Below are 22,037 nucleotides of genomic sequence, written 5' to 3'. Positions count from 1 at the left end.
TTTGTCATGAAATGCTTTTGAAAAGGGGGAAAAAAATTATATCACTAAAAAAACATTGCATAATTAAGCGACAAAACCCAGGTTCAAAGTACTAATACCCATTATATACAGTATGTTAAAAGAGATGGCGCCCGGATCCAAAGTAATAAATTTTACATATTCAGGGAGTTTCAATAACTTGCGTGTCTCTATGCTTTCATCCTTGACCAAAAATGCAAAAACTAGAAAAAGCAAGAAAGGATTTTGTATGATCCTAGTCCCTCCCTCATAGGAACGAAACAAATGGTTTGCAGTCCAGTTCAGAGTTCAGACAACTGAGGTCTGATCTTTGTCAATGGCGAGCGGAGTAAAACTAGGCACAAGGGCATTCTGTTGGGGTTGGCTTGTTGAAGGAGATGGCCGATTCGCTGCCATACTTGACTCTCCAATTTCAGATGCACGACGCGACCTGCAACTTTAACCTGTCACTTATTGCTGAATCTGTGAAACCAAACATTTTCTCAATCAAACTACTGACCGTTGGCGAACACTGGAGGATCGCCTGCCAAAACCAAGCAGCGAAGGACTTGAACAGCAACCAGTGAAGTGAGTAACATTCTCAGAAATTTCAGCGCTTGACTGCATTTCATTTCCAAGAAAACAAAAACGAAAATGAATGAGTCATGAACATGAAGTAATGCCATTGTATGTAGGAGGAGGATATGTTTGAGCCATTTAAGAACATCCAATGTTTTCTTGAGCAATAGACAATGGTGTTATAACTGTTTTGCAGCATGCATACTTACTGTTTGCTTCTGCGATCCTTGCGCAGCAGATACCTCAGGAGGTCTTTCTCCTCTGTTTCTTCTTTCATTTACCAGAAGAACTGCACATTTGCAAGTGAAGTATAGAAGCGACACCCCAAGAGAAAAGATTATAACAAACTCCATGACGATGGCTGATCCCAAGACTGTAAACACATTTACAATATATCGGTAAAGTTTTCTCATTCTTTATTCATAAATTGTGGTTGCTCTAATGCTTGAGAAAACAAAATATTCTAATCAAGTGAGATCCATGAATTGAAAACTAACTAAACCTGCAAAACATGCATGAGAAATAGCCATGTTTCCAGTTGAGACTGTAATAACTAGTTCAAAGCTCAAAATCAAGTTTGGACAGCAAAGGTAATAAAATGGCATGCCATTATAGCACAGAAAGCTAACAATGGTAAAACGACAGCGCTTTGCTCAACTTCTATGAAGTTGGATGATCCCACCTAACTCAACATATAAAATGCGTTGCTTGTTATTACCCAATGTTTAAAAACAAGGGCAAAAAAGGTGAAATAAAAATAAGAAAAACCGTTACTTACTGTGAGCAAGGAATGGAGTCATGGGTCGTCCTCTCATCAAGTTGACCATAGCCTCAGCATATAAGGGCAATGACATCCCTTCAGAACAATCAGGATAACATCCATAATTTCCCATATCATTTAATTTCAATGTTAAAGCAGCTCCATGCTCTCCTCCCTGTGCAGATATAAACAAAAAAAGGTTTACTGTGGCGTTTTGTTTGGTATTCATTCCAGTATTCGTAGAGGGAAGAGATGATAAAGCAATGATGCTTCTAAAATGTGAAGAATAGAACTTGATCGCATGCTTCCGAGTTCCAAACATTATATGTGTAGGCTATAGGACTAATATTTCAAAGATAGTCCCATGTTCATAATTAAAGCGAAATAGCTTCAAGGATAGGAAGATTGCATACATGATAGAAAAGTTGCTGCATAACTGTGTTGCAGTCGTTGACTGTTCCCTGAAATCTGATTCCATTGGCTCTGACCATGAAATGCTTTGAGATAGTGACATATGTAAGAAGAGGCTGCCATTGGTTACTATCTCCCGTCTTCAGTTCAGTTGTGTTGACCAAATAAGAAGGAAGAGTTGTTATTAATATTCCATCGTTTACTTCCATAGAGAAAGTCACCAGAAATTGAGCCTTTTCCCCTGAAATATCACCCATCATCAGCAGAACGCAAGCCTCCAAATTCACTGTGCAAGCACTGTCAACTCCCAAGAACAAAGTTATTATCTAATCATGTTATATTTTGTACTGATTGACTTCTATTTCGCTTGTCCATAAATGGATTATTCATCTGTTTCATATAACTAAATCTGTTCTGTGCAATCTTAGCTCGTGAAGAAGCTGCAAAATATCAATCCAAGACACATATCTTCAACCTACCAGGGAAGGTAAGAAGATCAGGATCTCCAATGAAAAAGTCAAAGTTGTCTGAGTCTCTGTCAAAGATGAGGGACTCGTCTTTGTCACCCTTCAATATGATAAAGTAAGGGACTCTAATAAATGGTGGGTCATTGATAGGATCCACAAAAATTGGAACGTCCAAGGCATTCATTCCATACTTGTTCTTGGTAGACACTCGAATGGCATCCTTGCCACAAAAATTCTCATTTCTGAAGGTAAATATTAGAAAAACCAAGTTAAATATTTTTTGTGAAACCAAACACCAAAAGGCATGATCTAACCAATCTATGGCATATAAATTCCTAGAAATCATCTACATATATAAAAACTGGAAGTTACTCCGTTCAACAAACAGGTAACCTTAGGAATGACATTAAACGCAGAAGTCGCCTTTGTGAACAAAAGTTTCAAAAATCAGAAGCAGATAAAATATAAAATTCAAAGAATATCCGAAACTGAATGCAGTTTGTCTTCATTTTAACATATGGCCTGTACATTTAAAGATATCATGGGTGCCATGGGAAAATGAAAAAGAAATGGCAAACAAATTAACTTTAGACAAACAACTAAAAGGATATTACCCCAGATACTGGATTGACTGGAGAGCTAAGTTGATTATTTCCACAGAACCTTCCAACACTAAATTGTTGGCTGTTTCGTTTCCTGTATTAATGGTAAGTTCTCTCCACATTGGTTGCCCAAATTGCATTACCATAGGAGACAGAAGTATACTTCCGGATCGTACACTTAAGTTGACAGAAATGTTTTCCGTTAAATCTGAATAAGTTATCTCAAACCCAGTGAAACCACTGCAAGAAGCCACAAGAATATATATAAGAAAGAAGATTAAAAACTTAGAATTATTAATTAATATAGTGTACTAGGCTGTAATTACCCAAATCTAGGACTAATCAGATCTTCTGTTGCCTGCAGTTGACTTGGAACAGAAGCAAACTGAGGTGGGACACTGAGAACAGATATATACACAGAAGCAGTAGCTATATTTCCGTTTATATCAGATATAGTGTACCAAAAATAATCATTTCCATAGTAATGTTCATAAGGAGTATAACGAAAAATCCCACCATTCTGTATAAGTGAACCATGATCTGGCTGATAAAACACCACATATTAGAAAAAGAAAAATCAATTGAGATTATTAACAAATTAATAGTGTTACATACATTACGAACATATCTCAATATTGTGTTGCATACGTTATGAAAAACCAGTACAGTTGGCTCATTTTAAAAAATTTTATGTAGCATCATAAGTTAAAAATGTTGGAAATTTTGCTCAGTAAGCATGTTACAGGTAAATTATTCATTCTGCACGGAATTGATAGAGTATCGACCATTGAGGATAATTAAGCTCGGGAGATATGAAAAACTTCTCATCTGCTTTGCATCACCTCTCAGAAGGTAAATGATAATCAGTGTTTTAGAATTAATTATAGTAAGTAATTAATCTTACTTTTGAGAGATCAACGATACTTGCATTATCACCAGCAAAATAATCATTTGCTAAGACATCAATCACACTTGACTCATCCTCCCAAAGAGATGCTGTATCATTGTTGGCTTTGGGAAAATATTCACCTGAAATTAATTCAGAAGAGTATCTTCAGAATTTATTAATCTTAATAGCACAGTGAAATTAAAAATTTGAAGTTCATTGTTTGAATATACAAATGATCAAGTTTAAAACACATAATTTGTTACCAAACATCTCAAAATGAGTTAAATAACCAGAAATACCAAATGAGATCTTATATTTAGGACTAAAAGTAGTATCTACTAGAAAATGTAACTATTCCTCCAGTTCAGAACAATGTGGCAAGAACCAACGAGAAGTTCAAGTTTCAATATTATAAGGACAAGGAAAGAAACAGAGAGAACTTGACATGATAGAGGAACCAAAAATCCCGTCCGCATTAAAAGATCCAACACTAATCTTATCATGGGCGCATGTGCGCTTTCAAACTATAAGCAAAAGCCAAAGCATGCTATTTATACTTACTACTGTAAACATTGACATTGAAAGGGCATTGAGGGAAACGCTTGTCATCATAGGAAACACAGATCTCGTAAGTGCCAACATCTTGAGCCATATAATAGCAGCCGTATGAACCATCCTCATAATCCACAACGTCCCAAGTTGAAAATCCAGAACTATTAATTGAATTAATCTCCAGTTTCAACCTTGATTGTTGTGACAGGACTGGGTTTGAAAATGAATCCACAAGCTTTACTACTATTTCATTTTTAGACAGTTTTGGTACCTTTTGAGGAAACATCACAACACCTGAAAATAACATATTTACTTCACCTGCAGCAGACAAAGAACACGTATAGCTTCAAATGATTGATGGTATAAAAAAGGATATACTTTGCCAATACAATTGCAACATAACCAACCTAGATATTATGCATTTAATCTAAGCACTAAATACATATCCATCTTCTACATAATTTCTTGCATCCTGGAGAGGCTATATCTCTCTTTACTTTTCCTGGTTGATGAAAAATTAAGGAGGTTTAGCATGGGAGATTGGGAGTAAGTACTAAAATCCTACAAGTTATCATCTTTTTATTCTTTACTCTAATGGAAACTCCTTTCCCAATTTTATTCTTCTATTAGGGTTTTATAGAGCTAAAACACAAAAATAACTTGATATTATGCAGTTCGGGAATACCTGCTCGGACTTCTTTTCTGATCGAATGACCTCCATTTAATAAAATATTTCCGCAATATATACAAATCTCGTAAGTGCCACTTTTTGTGGGTGTACAGTCCACTCGAAAAGCACTGGCGACGACAGAGGTCTCACCCTGATTAGACTGAAACCAAGACACAATATCATTAGAGTTTCAATTAACTCTTTACCGAGAATTTTAATTTGTATTTCTTACATTGTTACTCAGCTCTGTTGACGGTGATGGAGCAATTTCAATGTGACTAACACTATCATATTTCACTCTTGTAGTTGCACTGCTTCCTACCACAAAAATGCACACATCAATACATCATTATAAATATTGTACATATAGAGTAACATATTGGATGGTTTATAATGGCACATACCAGAGGTGTTTAGCACGGGATATATAGTTGGTGAAATACTGTATGAGTCGTTTACTCTTGAAATCAGAACTTGAAATAATTCTGCTTCAACAGGGGAAGGATATTGATATATGTCATTTAAATACACAGAAAATTCTGTCAATGCTCCTGCCACTGAGTCATTTAAACCAGATCCGTTGACAACACTCTTCACCCCATCACAGTAACCTATTCGGAAAGGAACATGAAGAGAAACTTGCATTCAGAAACCAATCTCAGAGTTTAATTTATGTAAGAAGTAGAAGACAGATCCTCTTCGTGTTTTGTTTTCATAAAAGAGAGTGGAAGCTGGATAGAAAAATTCTACTAGAACCTGAACAGTATGGAGAAACATACTGTGATAAGCTAAAGAAACAGAAGTAAGAGACAGAGGACTAAAATGATGGTGGAACAAATAAAACTTATATAAAGAGACTTGGCACGTAGATTTTACCAACATAAACGGTGTAAGCATATGGCATATCAAAAATGCTTTTGTTATGCTTGCTATCATATATTGTTAGAAAGAAATTCCCCGGTTCCGAATTGCTGAAAGAAAACAATTGAATCCCAGCATCAGCTTCTTCAAACAGAAGATCTGATACAGGTATTGATAGATTTGTCTCCCTTTCAACAACTTGTGCATCAAATGCGTACAGTCCTGGAACCAGATTGCCATACTGATCTTGCTGATGTATAAGAATTTCCATCTTGGAAGCCAGTTGCCATGCTTTTGGTTTAAAGTTCCATCTGGCCATGCAGTTGGAGACATCTATAGGTCCTGGTATTGTAGAGAGGGAAAGAATAATGATAATTGAAGAACAGACAATAAAAATGAGGACATCATAAACTATTACTCTACAGCTATATACAGGATTAGTATCCAAAAGATGCCAACTATCAGGAGCTATTTTAGCATCAAACATGTAACAAAGATTCTAACACTACTATGTTCTCTTGTGCAACAAAGATCCCATGTTGATACAGTTTGGTTTACCAAATGCATGACACAAACTAACAATTGGCACAAAAGGAGCACAACCTGGATTCACCTTCAATGGTAATGGAGAACCGTTCAATGTTTGATTTCCTCCTTCTACAAGCAATGAAAAGTTACCAGCTTTTGTCACAATAAACTCAAAAATCATATAGTCAAACTCGTTCCAGCCCATATTGCTGATGTTTAGTGCGCTAGCAAAGGAACCATTTTCATAAAGCACAGACAAATTAAAGTCTGGTAAATAGGAAACTTCTGTTGACCGAGAGATATTGTTCCCAAATGCATCTTTGAGGAGTATCATAATAGTAGCTTTTGCACCAGCTTCAAACTCATTTTTCAGGCCCTTCCATGAAGCAGCACATACTGATGGATACATGTTCCCTTCAATAATATAATAGCATCTAGTGTTAGACACATGAAAGAGTAAAATCCATATTGGTCCACTTCAAAGTTGAAAGTTTGATTTTTGTGCCTATTTTATCCTTCCAAAAATATTACTGAGGAACAATGTGCTATGCAGTTGAACTAAAGTCATGCCAAAATAATCTGAGGGAACCAATTCATGCAAGAGTTATCTTGGGAAGACCAAAATCCGGTTTTACTAATTATAAGATCAATATAGAATGGAGAATGCATAAAATCATTCAGTTTCAGATAACAATCTCATGGTTGCTTCAAAATGATTGTGGTTCTTAATCTAGTAACACTCATCACTTATGCATTAATCAACTCACTTAATGGAAGAGAGTTTCATCAATACCTGGATCAACCCGGAAATGCAAGGATGAATCATAAACTTGATAATGGCCCTCGTCGATGAGCACATTAAATACTCCAATCCTGATAGGAGTAAACATAATGCTCCAATTATTTGGGTCACCTTCGAAATTTGTCAACACCGTAGATACGTAGGAGCTATTCCCTGACTTTCCGTTCACAGTGAGCCTGGGCTTAAAAGCAATTCTGTCAATCTTGTCAGCATTTTCAAGTACTATGACCTTGATCGCTGCAGTATCACCGGCCCGAAATGTGTCCTTATCATCCCACCAACTGAAAGCAAATTTAGGCAAAGGGGCTCCATCTGTCACGAATGAGAACAACAAACTGGTAATAGAAAAGAAAAGCCCAAAAAGTGTGCTTAATTTTTGTTCGAACAGATGAAAGAATGCGGGGTTTTTGCTAACCTGAAGATGGAGATTCAGAACGACATATTGCGATTAGAGAGAAAGCAGAGAGTGAAAGAGCAATGTGGCTGAGCGTTAGGACTGCCATTTTTGTGAGGCTTCCAGAGGCTGGTGTTGAGTTATGCCCATATGGAAGTTGCAGTTCACGAAAGTTTTGAATTGTGGCGGTTGATGGCTGTTTTAACGGTTACCTCGGGAAGCGGTTATTGTCATGCACGCATCAACAAACTTAACCCGCCTGTCAACCATATGTATTAAACTAGACGTTCCATTCGATATAATATGTTGTACTACCTCCGGTCGTTAATATAAGACCTTGTTTAATTTTTATTTTGATCTTAAATATAAAGCTCCAATCAACTTTTTCTCTCATATTTATGTATTTTTTCCTAATATAGTTCTTCTAACAATAATAGTTCTGACTAATATATTTGATTAGTAAGGATATTTTAAAAGAAAAAAAATCTATTGATTACAAATAACTAACTTAACTTCTTTTCTTAATCTCTTCAAATTAGTCAACTAGATCTTATAATTAGGACCGGAAGTAGTATTATATATATAAAAATTGAATTTATCAATATCAAGACATGTAAAATATCTTCGAAATTCAAGGGGAAAAAAGGAAAATATATAAAGTTTTTACTCCTTTTTTTTTTGTTTCACTGTTTTAAGAAACGCTTGATAAAAATCATTTGTATATTTTCTTTTGGAAAAACAACAAATAAAGACCCCTAATATGTAAAATTGCAATTTGAGACTCTCAATTTGGAAAATAGTAAATAAAGACTCAGTCCCATATTACAAATATAAAATCTTGATGAAATGTCTAAAATGTCCCTCGGCCAAATGACAAGTGAATTATAAGAAATGACAAATTCACTTAATGATAACTTCAATAGACCAAATCATAATTTAATTAAAGGTATGCCAAATGACAAGTTACTTTAGCGAATGACAATTTCATAAACCAAATCACAACTTGGCTAAAGAGCATTTCAGACATTTTACTAAGATTTCATATTTGCAATAAGGAACCAGGTTTTTATCTGCCATTTTCCAAATTGAGAATCCCAAATCATAATTTCACATATTAGGGTGTCTTTATTTGCCATTGTTCCTTTTCTTTTCAAGGTAAATGTAAAATATAAAATTTGTAACAAACTTTATTATTTTATATTATAACTTATGAGCAATGCAATTCATTTTTGGAATTCAATATTCTTTCTTTTAATTCTTTTAAAAGCACAAAGATTAGCCACAAAAAAGTGAAAGTTATGTTAATCATCATGAGTTTGTTTGATATGATTACAATTAAATCTTAAGAAAAAAAAAATAATTACAAACAAGTTTAAGAAGTTGTCATTTGCTATTATAAAACGTATTATTACAAGTTACTTAGATTGTTATTAAGACTTTTTAGTAATTATTTTCTTTTCTTAGAACTGTGATTCTCCCTATTTTATATGCCTAACATACCAACGGTTTTTAGCCACATTTACAAACGGAATGATTAAATTTATTCTCTTCAATGGACTAGGAATCTCACAGATCTGTTCAGCGAGCAATTCTCTGAGCCACCACTCGAGTGACAAATAGAACTGAACTGCCCTTTTACTAAGAGGGGGAAAAGGCGAAAGAGAAAGAGAGAAGAGGCCATAATATTTATAAACTAATCAGAACTGCGTAACTGAAAAGTGTCGGCGCTCCTTTATGTCAACAACATCATCTTACTCTTGATCTTAAGACAAACGGCAGAGAAAAATATTCAATAATGTATCATCTTAAGTGCAACAAGAGAAGCTCTGGATTTTCAATTAAGTTTTTCCATTCATTGCAAAATCTGGCAACGGTTGCTCCATCCAGCACTCTATGATCCGCACCAATATTAACCTGAAACCACAGCAATATCTCAGTTTGTATAGTCAGATTTCAAATGCATATGTTTGAGGAAATCAGAGGAGGACTTACAGTCATGAGTGATGAAGGATACACACTCCCGTCATCTGCCAATTGCGGAACTTTCTGAATGCGACCAATTGCAATAATGGATACTTCAGGCAGATTGAGAAGTGGGGAACCAAACTTCCCACCAATTGCTCCAATGTTGCTTAAAGTAATTGTCCCCCCACATATATCCTCAGGATTAAGCTTGTTATCCAACGCCAATTGTTGCAGTCTTGACAGTTCTTTGGTTATCTAAATACACAAATTTAATAAAATAAACAAAAGAGGCAGAACAATGGGATTTATTGGAATGCAAAGATCATCATTACTTCGACATGCTGCAAGCACACAGGGACTCTTTTACTAATGGAACACTCATGACTGCAGCTACAACTGCACACAATTGAAATTTGAAACGCTGATTTTTCAACAGTAAAGAGGTAAATGGTAAACCTAATGAAGCCATGGGCACCAATTGCTCTCGGTGTAATTAGCAGTTTTTATACTAAGAAATGAAGTAAAAAATATACACTTCAACAAAATCAAGTATTGCAAAGCACAAGTAATGCTACTATAGAACAGCAACAGAAGCCAGCCAAAAGACATAGTGTTGGCCGCCTTTGAAATATGTTTTTTCCATTTTCAAGTACAGAGTCTAACAAAAAAGCACATTTCCCTCCTCCAATGTGAACCGCCTTTAGCAAAACAAAAATTAACATTAAAGACAGAAATACCGCAAATGTTGTTGAGAAGTGCTCTGTTCAAGTACTTCAGTCATGAATTAACAAGAAAAAAAGAAAGAAAAGAGGCATCAGACTTTCACTTCAATCATGATATGAATTCAAGTGCAAACCACTTTTAGAGTTGCTAACGTACATAAACAACCATAAGAGCGTAAACTAACCTCCAAGATGGAAAGAGACTGAACATTTTTTATGTTTGGTACAACTAAACCATTTGGAGTAGCCATGGCAACTCCAATGTTGTGCGAACCTATAGCAAACAAGTCATTGTGTCAACTTTGGGATGCCGCTGCCTCAAATTAAATTATGAACTTATCAGTTGCTGGAAGACAAACAAGCAAGGTTCATGAATTAACCTAAATTTAACAATATCTAACAAAACATCAGAGGAGAATAGGTTAAGTTGTAAAGTATATTCAAGCAAAAGATCAAGTGTTAATAAAAATTTAATAACTCCAATTTTTCTTCGTTTAATTTTGGTAATTAAACTCTTAACAATTCTCATTTACAAAGAAGAAAGGCACAAGATAAAACTCAGACTAACCCACTGCTATATATAAATCTTAATTAAATTTAAAAGTTAATGCTTCAGATAGATTTCCTTGAATGCATACCTTCCACCTAACAACAATGCATTACATTTGTCTCATATGAACCTAAACAAAATCAAGCTCCAAGTTCAAGGAAAAGCAGAAAAAATATAGTAATAATTTACACACTAGCGTCTATGATACAAACCTTTGAGTATGACCTCCACTGACTCTTCATTAAAGCAACTATTCATCAAGGGATATTTTATCATGGCCATTGAGAGAGATTTAATTAATAAGGGAAGGAAAGTGTGCTTGACATCAGGAGAAGTATTGTTATTCTGAAAAGATGTTTTAAGCTCCACTAGGGCATCACAGGTTATCTCATCTACATAATAGAAATGTGGGACTTTGGAAGCCATAGTCATTGTTTTCACCATTGCCCGTTGGAATCCCCTGCAAAAGAGGACAACAAACAAAGTCAACAGTAAGCTTTTAAGCAAGTTCTTTGGAATTCATCTAAGTTTACCACATTTTTCTTCGACGTAACATAAATGGTGGTGGTAAGAATTAGCTGGTTTAATATATTTGATACATGTGATCAAAAGAAGAATGATTGAAAATCATGAAAATTTTACCTAAGGGGAACAATCCTGTCTTCAAAAGTCCATTCAAATTTAGCTGTTGCATCAGAGTTCTTTCGTGCCACAGGCTGAGACTGATTTCCATAATCAGCATTCAAGGAAGCAGATTGATCTTTTATGATTCCTTTCATGACAGCATACTTAAGAACATCCTCTTTTAAAACCCTACCATCTTTTCCGGTTCCACAAACATCATTTATGTCTATACCATGTTCTTTTGCTAGGCACCGTACAGCTGGTGTTGATAGAACTCCACCTCGTTTACCTTTTTCATTGTCAGGTATTGATAGAACTCCACCTTCATTACCTTTCTCATCATCAGAGTTAGGTGACTTTAGATTCTCTGAATTTCTAGAAATGATTCCTGATGGTGGAGCCTCATTAACTATTAACTTTACAAGAGTTTCCCCAACCTGCAATTTTGCGTAACAAAAGCTTAATTACATCTGAAGTCTCCAAACACAATACACCAACAACAACAACAACAAGAAGCTTTATACAACCAATTGAAAGTTGGCTACATGGATCATATGACCATTGAGCTTTATAAACAGCCTACTCTTTAATAATATCATTCTCCAATCATAATATAAAATGATAAATTTTTTGTTCAGAATTAAAAATTATTTTTTTTTTGGTTAAAATTAAATGAAGTTATATCTTCTAAACATTGCTGCCCCTGCAATCTTCACCCAAAGGAAATGCAACGCTTCATAGGCCTCATAGATAATTGCAAAAGTCGATATGACTTGTACATTATTCTCATACGTCATATCCTTGTGTTATAATGTCGAGGAAAAACAGTAAATTAGCCACTAAAAGCGGTACACAAATACAAGTACCCCTCTTAGGGCTCTTGGTTGATCCTGCCCAACGGAAAGAGTAAGCATAAAAGAGAAATGACAAGGAGATTGCATAACAAGGCCTATAGTTTCAAGCAATCTTCTGAGGGTAATATTCTCAAACTGGTGGTTTTTATAATGTTAACATGAATCAATGTCTACGTTTAGAAGCATCATTTTAGCGAATCATATCATCTGCTTTTAAGGTCTGAAGTCCCACCTTGACAATATTACCAGGAACAAAGAGAAGATGAGCAACTTTCCCCTTGTAACGACTTGTAATTTCTATGGTTGCTTTATCGCTTTGAACTTCACAAAGTGGTTGAAATTCTTCAACATGATCCCCCTGCCAAAATGAAAAAAATAAATCTTGAGATAACTTGTTTAAAAAAGTGGCAACCTCGAATGGTGACATGAAGCAAGTCTCTGTTGTTGGCATTCACCCCCAACTCTTCCTCCCCACTCCCCACCCACACATGGGAAGAGGAAGTTTAAAAGTCCAAATTGAAACTGGAGCTCGCAAATTTCAACTTATTGAAGGTTACCTTCCACCTACAAAATACGTTGTGCGTATTGGAAAACGGAAAGGAGTTCTTTTTTTTTTTGAAAAAGCATAGAATCGAGGACAGAAGTCATGAGAGAATATGCTCATTTGTACAAAGCAGCGAGGATATAAGGAACCAACCGGTTACTCACCTCTTGAACAAACCACTTGAGAAGCTCACATTCTGCAATACCTTCACCTGTTTGTGCCAGGGGAACGTCAACCATCTCACCCGCAGGAAGAACTGCCACGGCTTCAGTGGAAAAGTAGCATGTCTTCATATACAAAACATTGAACTGCAGAGTGGAGATTTGACAAACAGTGATGCAGTCAAACATTAGTTGCAGCCAATAAAAGTTGGAATTTAGTGACATGATTAAATGAACACAAGCAATTTCAACAAGGACAGCATAACACCAATCGAATAGTGAAATTAGTCCGAACGTTGGTCGGGTGGTAATTGACAAAACTAACGAGTAATTAATCACATCAACTTTATCGGCCAAGAAAAAGAAAGGTTCAACTTTACCACACATCAGTTTTAACTCAGGTCAAAAGAAACTTTAAGCAACTCACAAAGCACAGAATACCCTGACATCGAGATTTTAAATAGTATGACATGAGAAGGATACCAATGGATTAGATACATCGGAAATATTCATGCAGTGATACTTTATGAAAATCAGAAAGCTAAAAAGATAGTATTTTGATTCTTGTAAGATTTCCAACAGCTTTTTAGTGGAAATTGGGAAAGTATGGGGATAACAGTGAGCATTTAAACGACGCCGTATATCAAGGGCGAGGAATCTAGTTGAAGAAACAAGCACATCAATATCAAGAACTCACATTTATGTTATCTAGAGCTCTGGGCCGCGTAAATGACGCTGGAGCGGAGCCAAAAGAAGACCCAGAGAAGAGCTTCCGAAACGGAGTGTTTTGCTTCGGCGGAGATGAGCTAAGGGAGATGTAAGGACAGAAGCATCGCCGGCGGAAGCCCCAAACCGTCCTCTGCCATATCCGGCTGCCCAGCATCCTTCTCCGGCAATACGTACGGTGGTGTCTTGCGGATCAATGAAGAGGAAATCTAATCAAAGGTAAGAATTTCGTTCGTTCTTGATTATCTGTAATGCGTAGAATGGAAATTATTGGTGGAAGAGGACCGAGGAACTGTTGCAAATTGAAGCAATAACTAGATGATCGATTTTAGCAAGAGAGTATGAACTAAACAAGCAACACACCCGTGGATAGATACTAATCCAAACTAGGATGAAGGATCATATGGTCACTTCGCTAGAGAAATCCAAATGCTCGACGTCTAAAGTTTCAGATCGAGAGAGATGTTAAAAAATGTTTTCTCAACAATATATCGCCAATGGCCAAAAAAAAATCATCAAAATGGCAAATTCCGTGTACCCCGCGAGGCTCTAATCTATCTTTTTTGACCAGACACAAGGCTCTACTCCAAGGGCCTGTTTGGTTTGAGAGGAGGAGAGGGGAGGGGAGGTTTTATCCTCACCTTGTTTGATTTGATTAAAAAGAGGGGAGGAAAGGTATTTATGATCCCTTGTTTGGTTCAAGAAGGGGAGGGGGGGATAGTAATAATCAATTTACCATTTTACCTTTACCATATTAGTTTATGTTTTTTATTGATATATTATATAAATTAATTTACACTTAATTTAAATTATATAATTTAATAAAAATTCAGTCTTATCATGTTATATGTGTATTAAAAATTGGTATAGTAATTTTTTTATTCTAATTAATATAATAATATATTTAAAATAATCAAATTAACAAATTTTATATGCTCTAAGAAAAATGAAATTTTATTTTCTTTAGGCTATCTTTTTTTCCAGCTTTAAAATATATTTATAAATAATATATTTATAAAAAACAATTAATTTTATATATTATAATTTTTTATTTAAATAATTTTTTATTTATAAATAATTTTTATATATATTTTTTAATTATAATAATGTATTTATTTTTTATTTTTTTACTTAGGATAATATATTTTTTATTTGAAATAAATATTATAATAATTATTTATAGGTAAAGTAGAATATTAAAAAAACCATAAGGGCATAATGGTCCAAAATTTTGGCTCCCCTCCAAAAACCCCCAATTTAGAGGGGAGCCAAAATGGGGAAGGGAGGGGAGGGAGGGGGACATTTTAGCTCCCCTCCCCTCTAAATTTTTAACCAATGAGGGGAGGGGTTCATTTTTCCCTCCCCTCCCCTCCCCTCCAACCAAACACACCCTAAAGTCTGGATCAAACCAACAACCATTTCATCGAGTTACCTTGTAGTGGGATCTTTAAAATTAACTTTTTGTGTGTCAAAATAATCTTTAATTAGTCTTTTCTTTTCTTTTTATTTTAATTTGAAATATTTTCCTTTTTTATTGTTTTAATTCTGTTTTCCAACATCAAAATTAATTTTTCATGAATAAAATAAAAGTTTACTTTATCTTAGTTAAGGATAGAAATTCATCTTTTGTTATTATTCTTTTTTTTTTTTTTGGCAACCATCTTAGGTTATTATTTTAGTCCAGCCATAAGCGTTTTTTAAAAAAATAAATATATGAGCTATATTTTGCACAGAGTGAGAATTTAAATTTCGTTTATTATTCAATTTTTTTTATTCTCTCGGTAGTGTGGTTAGTCGCATATACTCCTCTAATCCTATTGATAAGACCAAAAAAAAAAGACATTTTTTGTTCTATTTTATACGATATTAGAGAAATTTTTATATGAATATATAATTTTACTTCTCATTTATTAGTGTGTTGATTTTGTTTTATAAGGTATAATGTATATTAAATAGAGATAAAGTTAATAAATTGTTGAAGTTTAAATGAGAGTTAATAAAATTTACTTTTTGTTTATTTGTATAATATACTAAAAGTGACTTATAATAGAACCAGACCAATATAATTCAAGATTTATCAATAGCTTTGGTGTTTATTAATTTTATATTGTAGATAATAATATTAGTTAGATGAAATATTTTAACAAAACCCATCGCATTAATTTGTTTGTGTTTGGTGAAAAGGGTACCGATAAAATGAGACAACACGTGAGACAGGTGTTAAATTGGGGAAACGCAAATGGCATGCAAAACGATGAAGCCGTTTAGACCACGCTACTGTGCATGCTTGTTCACGTTCTCACGCAAGGTTTTTTTTTTTTTTTTCCTGGCCAACAACCTCACGTAATTGATATACTACCTTCAGTCCGGAACTAATTAATTAATTTGAGTATATTAAAAAAATAATTAAATTAGTTATTTATAATAAATAGGTGTTGTTTTTTCTAAAATACTTTCACTAATCAAGTATATTAATTAGAACTACCATTACTATAAAGACTATGTTCAGAAAAAATAAATAAAGATGAGAGATAAAATAAATTAGGATTTACTAAGGGGGCCAGGTCTAACACAAGGGACTAGTCCCTTACAACATAATGAACTAAAGTTTGAATCCCTGCAGGGAGAGGTACTCATATTTAGTACCTGATAGTACACCTCGAATAGGATTGCCTCCAATAAGAAGATACATATACTTTAACAAAAAAAAAGTAATTGGGATTTTCTATTTAAGATTAAAATAAAAATTAAATGAGTTCTTATATTAGAAATCAGATATAGTAATATCTATTTACGCTGATTCAAACATTTTTCATTAAAAAGAAAGAGCCTATAATATTATATTGGCAGTGGTTTAATAACACGCTTGGTTCGCGGATGTACCGGATCCTAGCAGTTATAAAAATAAAAGAGAATACAATCAAATCCCACAAAAAAATAATTATTAAAAATTTTAATAAAATTTTAAACAGTTTATAATGACAAATTTTATTATAAAAATAACCATTTTTAGTACTTATTTTTTAATTATTTTCTTTGTTTGTCCAGAACTCATTGTAATTCTCCCTGAAAACAATGGATGTGGGGCCAGGCCAAGAACAAGAATCACGACTGCTTGTCTGTCAATCAGTCATCACTCTTATCTCCTATCAATGGCTTCGTCACGTACACAAGATTTTTTTAAAAAAAAAATTTTTGTTATTGTTATTATTATTATTGAACAAGATCTTTTTTTTTTTTAGCAAAAATATTATTGAACAAGATCTTTTTTTGATCAGATTATTGAACAAGATCTAAACTTTGTTTTGGGAATTTTAAATCTGTGTCAAGGAAAGCCAATAGAGCCTACAGCATTTTTGTTTCAAGAAAGGCCACCACAATCGGGCACCAAAGAGATAGGGTGTGGGTGTAGCAATAAACAAGTATTAGTATCTTAAAAAAATAAAATAAGAAAGGATGTTACTAATGAAGTTCGTGATAATTAATTTGGAAGGCAAAAATACAAAGTGATATAAGAATTCTTTAACTTTGATTTTGGTCATGAATACAAAATCCTAATCTGCTTTATTTCTCATATTTATTCATTTTTTCAAGATAATTTTTGTAATAGTAATAGTTCTAACTAATACACTTGATTAGTAAAGATATTTTTAAAAAAAATATCTATTGATTACAAATAACTAACATAACTGATTTTCTCAATTTATTTAAGTTAGTCAACTAGCTCTTATATTAAGTACCAAAGGTAGTATATTGATACTACAATTTACAATTTTGAAATCTTAATTTGGAGTTTTTTTTTGGGAAAAAAATCTAATTGATAAGACTAGGGCAAAAAAAAAAAAAAATAAGACAAGATATAACTATGATTATATCAATATTCTATACATAATATGAAACTTACCAGAAGTCGCAAGCTATCCAATTGCCTCGCACGCAAAAAATGCGGTCTAGCCGACTTGGACAACGATGATGATAATATGATGCATTTTGGGCTTTGAGCATGTGGGCCTTGAATTAAAGACCCAATTGTTTTTCTTTTCTGTTTGGAACGATCCAAGTTAGATTTTTCATCCATATACAGCCTTCGAGCTTGTCTTCGTTATTGTGCCTAGAGGTGGAAATAGGCCAGGTGACCTGTCAGAGGCCTCTGACCTGACCTGTTTTGGGCCTAATCAGGCTAGGCCTGTAATATATAGACACAGGCTTAGGCCTCTTTCATAGCCTATTTCACTTAATAGGCCAGGCTCAGGCCTTATAAAAAGGCTATAAAGCCTGTCAGGCGGCCTGAGCCTGTTATGCCTTTGTAATATTTTGTATTTATGTTCAGGTTTGTTATGCCTTTGTAATATTTTGTATTTATGTTCAGGTTTGTCAAAAGACGCCTTGAACCCGTGACCTGGAGGTGAGATGGTGTCACCTTGCCGCTGCCTCGCCGCGTGTTTTTGTGAAGTGTCGTGCAAGATTTACTATTTTAAACCCAAAGTTCGCCAAAAAAAAAAGTAAAAAACTCATACATTTACTTTGCCCTAGTCCGTTAGGTTTTCCTTATCTATCTTTTAACTCCTTAGCTCATTCTAGCCGCCACTCGAGCAGTCGAGCTCTCCATTCTCCAAGTCTCACCAGTGTCGTTCACAATCTCCAGTTCCAACTCACACGGTCAGACCTCACAAGCCACAGCATTGCCGTCGTTCATCTCCAGCCCGAGCTCCCGCGGTCGGCCATTCGCACACTATCCCAATTTCTAGACCTAATCTCTCCTCTCTTCACTCCTCATTTAGCTCGTACGTCGTCAATGGGTAAGCTTTTTGTTACAAACTAAACTTTGATAACTAGAACTAGGGGTGTGCATGGGCAGGGCTGGGCAGGGCAGGACCCTGCCCGATGCCCAGCCCGAAAGATATGCGGGCTGTAAATGCAGCCCGCTGCCCGGCCCTGCCCACTAGAAGCCCTAGAACTTTTTGGGCAGGGCTAATGCGGGCTGGGCAGGCGGGCTTTTTTGCCCAATGTTAACAATTCAAGTCTTGAAATTTAAAATACTACCATATGTTTTAACAAATCTATACTCACTCCAGGAATTAAATAAATCCTTATTTTTTAAAAACAAGACAATAAAAATTATAAATTAAAGCCTTAAAGTTCAATGATTTGCATCAATCTCCACGATACAAGCTACGTTAACATATTCAATTATATTATTAACTTATGATTCAATATAATCTATAGTGTTCTATATGTCACATTCAAATTAGTATAATTTCATGATATATGAAGTAATATCAACATGAAAAATTTAAAAGACAATTATAGTACACTAGCAAGTAATTTAGAAAAGTTAAAAAAAAGGTGGTATTTTCTAAAATAACTAAAACTTTCAAAAATCTAGAGTCTTATGAAGCAATTTCCTTTGTATTGAATATAATATCTTAATATTGCACTATTTTATTATAATTCTAGCAAAAAAAATACATATTATAATATAAATAATCACAAATACATATATTTTTTTGGGCAGGGCCAAATGGGCAAGGCCGCATGCCGTGCCGTGGCCCAGCCCTGCCCGTGATTAGCCCTGTCCAACATGCCCATTTTTTCTTCGGCCACTTTTTTTTGGGCTGGGCAGGGCGGTTTTTTTGGCGGGCCTGGCGGGCATCCGGGCTATTGGGCATCATGAACACCCCTAACTAGACCACTACTTTCTCTCGTCCATCGTATTCCAATAAATAAAAGCGATCGACTGGTGACATGATTTCATTATTCATGGCAGAAATTTGAAATCTGAATGTGATTATTATATTCATGGAAGAAATCGTTGAAATTAGAAGTCACCGCCATGAACACACACACAAGGTCCCATGTGTATATTCCCCCACATATATATATATATAGTCGTGGGAGAAATCTGAAGTCACCGCCATGAATATATGTATAATATATATGGAGAGTACAGATTTTATCAAAATTTTAATCATACAGTGCTGTGCTTATGTTTTATAATTTTTCATTGTTCTTCTTCTTGTTTTTTTAAGGCGTGCCTTGTTTATAGATTCTACAGTACTTGTATTGTGCCACTGGATCAGATTTTATCAGAATTTTTCTACAGAAAATTAGGAATTTTAGTGTTGTTGGTATTTTGTTAACTTTTGATTATCAGGTTTCTTACTCATTTTCCTAGAAGGTTGGAAGCATTTTTAGTCATTCAACTGATATATGCTAAATTGCTAATATGTGCTTTATGATTCATTGCTAGTTTATGATTCATTGTCAATATATTATACATTTCATTTCTTCTTTTCAAGGTGTTCAAACAAGAAGCAACTACGCTGGTCAGGGGAAAAAAAACAAGAAGAAACTGGACGGACGGCTATACTTTTATTTGGTCAAGATTATTGTAATTGTGATGAACCTTGGTCCCTTGTTTCATTTGGTATTATATTGTTGATTAATTAGATATTATTAGATTTTGTGTTGTATTTTAGATAATTTTGAAATTTATTTATGTTCTATGGCCTATTTTTAGCTTGTTAATATTTTTGAAAAAAAAAAAAGCTTTTTAACAGGCTTCAGGCCAGGCCAGGTCTTTATACAGGTCAAGCTTAGACTGAAAAAAGCCTTTAAACAGGCCACAGGCCAGGCTCAAGCTGGTTTGTTACAAGACAGGCCTAGCCTATTAAAAGGAAAGCCTGGCCTGGCCTGGCCTGACTTGTTCCCACCTCTAATTGTGCCGATAGTCCCCAGCTGGCCACGAGATTGAATGTACAACGTTGTGGCCAACCAAGAGAACGTGAGAAAACAGTGATCCCAGTAGCACCTTTGACAAATTAAAGCCGTTGATTCTGTCTTGATCCATGGAAACTGAGAATTTTGTTGCCGTCAATCTTGAACCATTTTGCCCCTTGAAATCACATCATCTACCTACATATATTACTTCCACTGATTCTAAATATAAGAGTTAGAAGACTAATTAGTTTTTAAAGTTTGCGACAAATGTCCCCTTTCCTTAATGAAAAGTGCAAACTTTCTTAATATATATACACACTCAATAGGACGCGTCTAGGAAAAGAATTATAAATTTATAACACAAGTGAATTAAAATCTTATTTTAGCATTAAACAAAAATCATTAATTATTAACATGCGTGCTTGCATGTTAACATACACACCTTTCCTTTTCAAATCATTACTCCAAATTCTGCAATATCGACATCTCTTCAAATATGATGTGAATTGAAAATCAAAAGATACGATGACGGTGCTTTAATTTCAGTAATAATAATAATAATCTTTTGACTGAACAAATGGTTTCTATTATGGTTAGCCACCTCGTGAGAAGAGGATGAAAGGCCCTCGATCATTATTGTGGATAATCTTTTGATTTCACAGCGTATTCCCTTCCTTGTGATTTCCATCTCGTAATTAATTAGGACCATACATTCGTAAGGCATATATTCACAGCTAGCCAGTCCTCATTACATTAAAGAATTTTGACTAATCCCAAATTAAACCAATTACGACGGTGAGTTAACATGCTATATATATTATATATATATACTACTTCCGGTCCTAATTTTAAAAACTTATTTGTAAACTGCAATAAAAATCTTATATAAGACCAGAAGAGGTAGTGTGTGTATATAAATTGTGTGTGTTTGTGTGTGTCACAGTCATATGGACCCTGATACCCTATTGATGTTGCTGAACCTAACACCCACTGTTTCTCTTCATGCATCAACAGTGTTTGCCAATTTCAATACTCATCTTTTGGCTTCGGAAGCCATCAAACATTAATTAATTGTTTATATTTCATCTGGTTCTTAATATATAAAACTAGTTGACTAGTTTGTAGATTAAGAAGATTTATTATTAGTTTATTTGTAATAATATGTAATATCATCTTTAAAATAACCATTACTAATTATATATATTAACTATAACATGAAACCTTTAATATGTGTAATTATTATAGGGACTACTTAAAAAATAAATAAATATGAGAGACAAAATAGATTAAGATTTTATATTTAAAACTAAATTAAAGTTAAATAGCTTTTATATTAAAAACCGTAGATATTATCTATATGATTATATATTTATATATGTGCTCTATATACCATACTAGAATGGTTAATTCAATGAATATGACTCATTTTTCAAAATAGCTAGCTGCTAGAGACTCTAATTTACACAAAGCAAGCAACGTTCAAACCAACGAGTTGACCACAACCAGGAAGCATTTGAATATAAATAGTAGTATCACAACAATATGGTGGTAGCTAGCCAATTTTTCTGTGTTTGTGTTTGATGATGATGATGGAATATACACTTTTCACCCCTGAATTGTTGACCAAAAGAAATTCCCCTTTTTTAATCAAAAAGATGC

General features: G+C 34.3%; 2 protein-coding genes across 3 annotated transcripts; both read right to left on the bottom strand.

The window, feature by feature from the left end:
* Window positions 1-306: 306 nt before the first annotated feature.
* LOC114744965 (protein GAMETE EXPRESSED 2) lies at window positions 307-7,621 on the bottom strand. The gene is made up of 17 exons (XM_028933098.1): window positions 7,534-7,621; window positions 7,110-7,430; window positions 6,392-6,730; window positions 5,804-6,130; window positions 5,332-5,538; window positions 5,160-5,245; window positions 4,943-5,087; window positions 4,267-4,575; window positions 3,721-3,845; window positions 3,143-3,360; window positions 2,829-3,056; window positions 2,227-2,456; window positions 1,750-1,988; window positions 1,355-1,511; window positions 786-949; window positions 518-618; window positions 307-448 (listed from the first exon to the last, which is right to left on the bottom strand). The coding sequence occupies exons 1-17, from the start codon at window positions 7,619-7,621 to the stop codon at window positions 307-309; spliced, it is 3,426 nt and encodes a 1,141-aa protein (XP_028788931.1).
* Window positions 7,622-9,243: 1,622 nt separating this feature from the next.
* LOC114744972 (lipoamide acyltransferase component of branched-chain alpha-keto acid dehydrogenase complex, mitochondrial-like) lies at window positions 9,244-14,060 on the bottom strand. 2 transcript variants are annotated; one of them, XM_028933103.1, is made up of 8 exons: window positions 13,630-14,060; window positions 12,936-13,079; window positions 12,460-12,585; window positions 11,392-11,810; window positions 10,962-11,209; window positions 10,385-10,473; window positions 9,505-9,732; window positions 9,244-9,426 (listed from the first exon to the last, which is right to left on the bottom strand). In XM_028933103.1, exons 1-8 carry the CDS (start codon window positions 13,813-13,815, stop codon window positions 9,313-9,315), a joined length of 1,554 nt encoding a protein of 517 aa, XP_028788936.1. In that variant the 5' UTR covers window positions 13,816-14,060; the 3' UTR covers window positions 9,244-9,312. The 2 variants fall into 2 exon arrangements, with proteins under 2 accessions (XP_028788936.1, XP_028788937.1); XM_028933104.1 differs by lacking the exon at window positions 13,630-14,060 and adding an exon at window positions 13,313-13,440.
* Window positions 14,061-22,037: the final 7,977 nt, after the last annotated feature.

Source organism: Neltuma alba, unplaced genomic scaffold (assembly GCF_004799145.2).
Source record: "Neltuma alba isolate B1F8T4 unplaced genomic scaffold, ASM479914v2 tig00004504_pilon, whole genome shotgun sequence".
Lineage (NCBI taxonomy): Eukaryota > Viridiplantae > Streptophyta > Magnoliopsida > Fabales > Fabaceae > Neltuma > Neltuma alba.
Note: the sequence above shows the minus strand (reverse complement) of the source record. Positions and strands in the feature narration are given on the sequence as shown.

Coding starts and splice junctions, on each gene's coding strand:
- LOC114744965 (XM_028933098.1), bottom strand. CDS start 7,621: ATGGCAGTCCTAACGCTCAGCCACATTGCTCTTTCACTCTCTGCTTTC. Junction 6,131..6,391: donor ACCATTGAAGGTGAATCCAG/GTTGTGCTCCTT, acceptor CTACAATACCAG/GACCTATAGATGTCTCCAAC. Junction 5,539..5,803: donor TGCTTACACCGTTTATGTTG/GTAAAATCTACG, acceptor CTTTCCGAATAG/GTTACTGTGATGGGGTGAAG.
- LOC114744972 (XM_028933103.1), bottom strand. CDS start 13,815: ATGCTGGGCAGCCGGATATGGCAGAGGACGGTTTGGGGCTTCCGCCGG. Junction 11,811..12,459: donor TTCCTGGTAATATTGTCAAG/GTGGGACTTCAG, acceptor GCAAAATTGCAG/GTTGGGGAAACTCTTGTAAA. Junction 9,733..10,384: donor AGTCTCTTTCCATCTTGGAG/GTTAGTTTACGC, acceptor TTGTGTATTTAG/ATAACCAAAGAACTGTCAAG.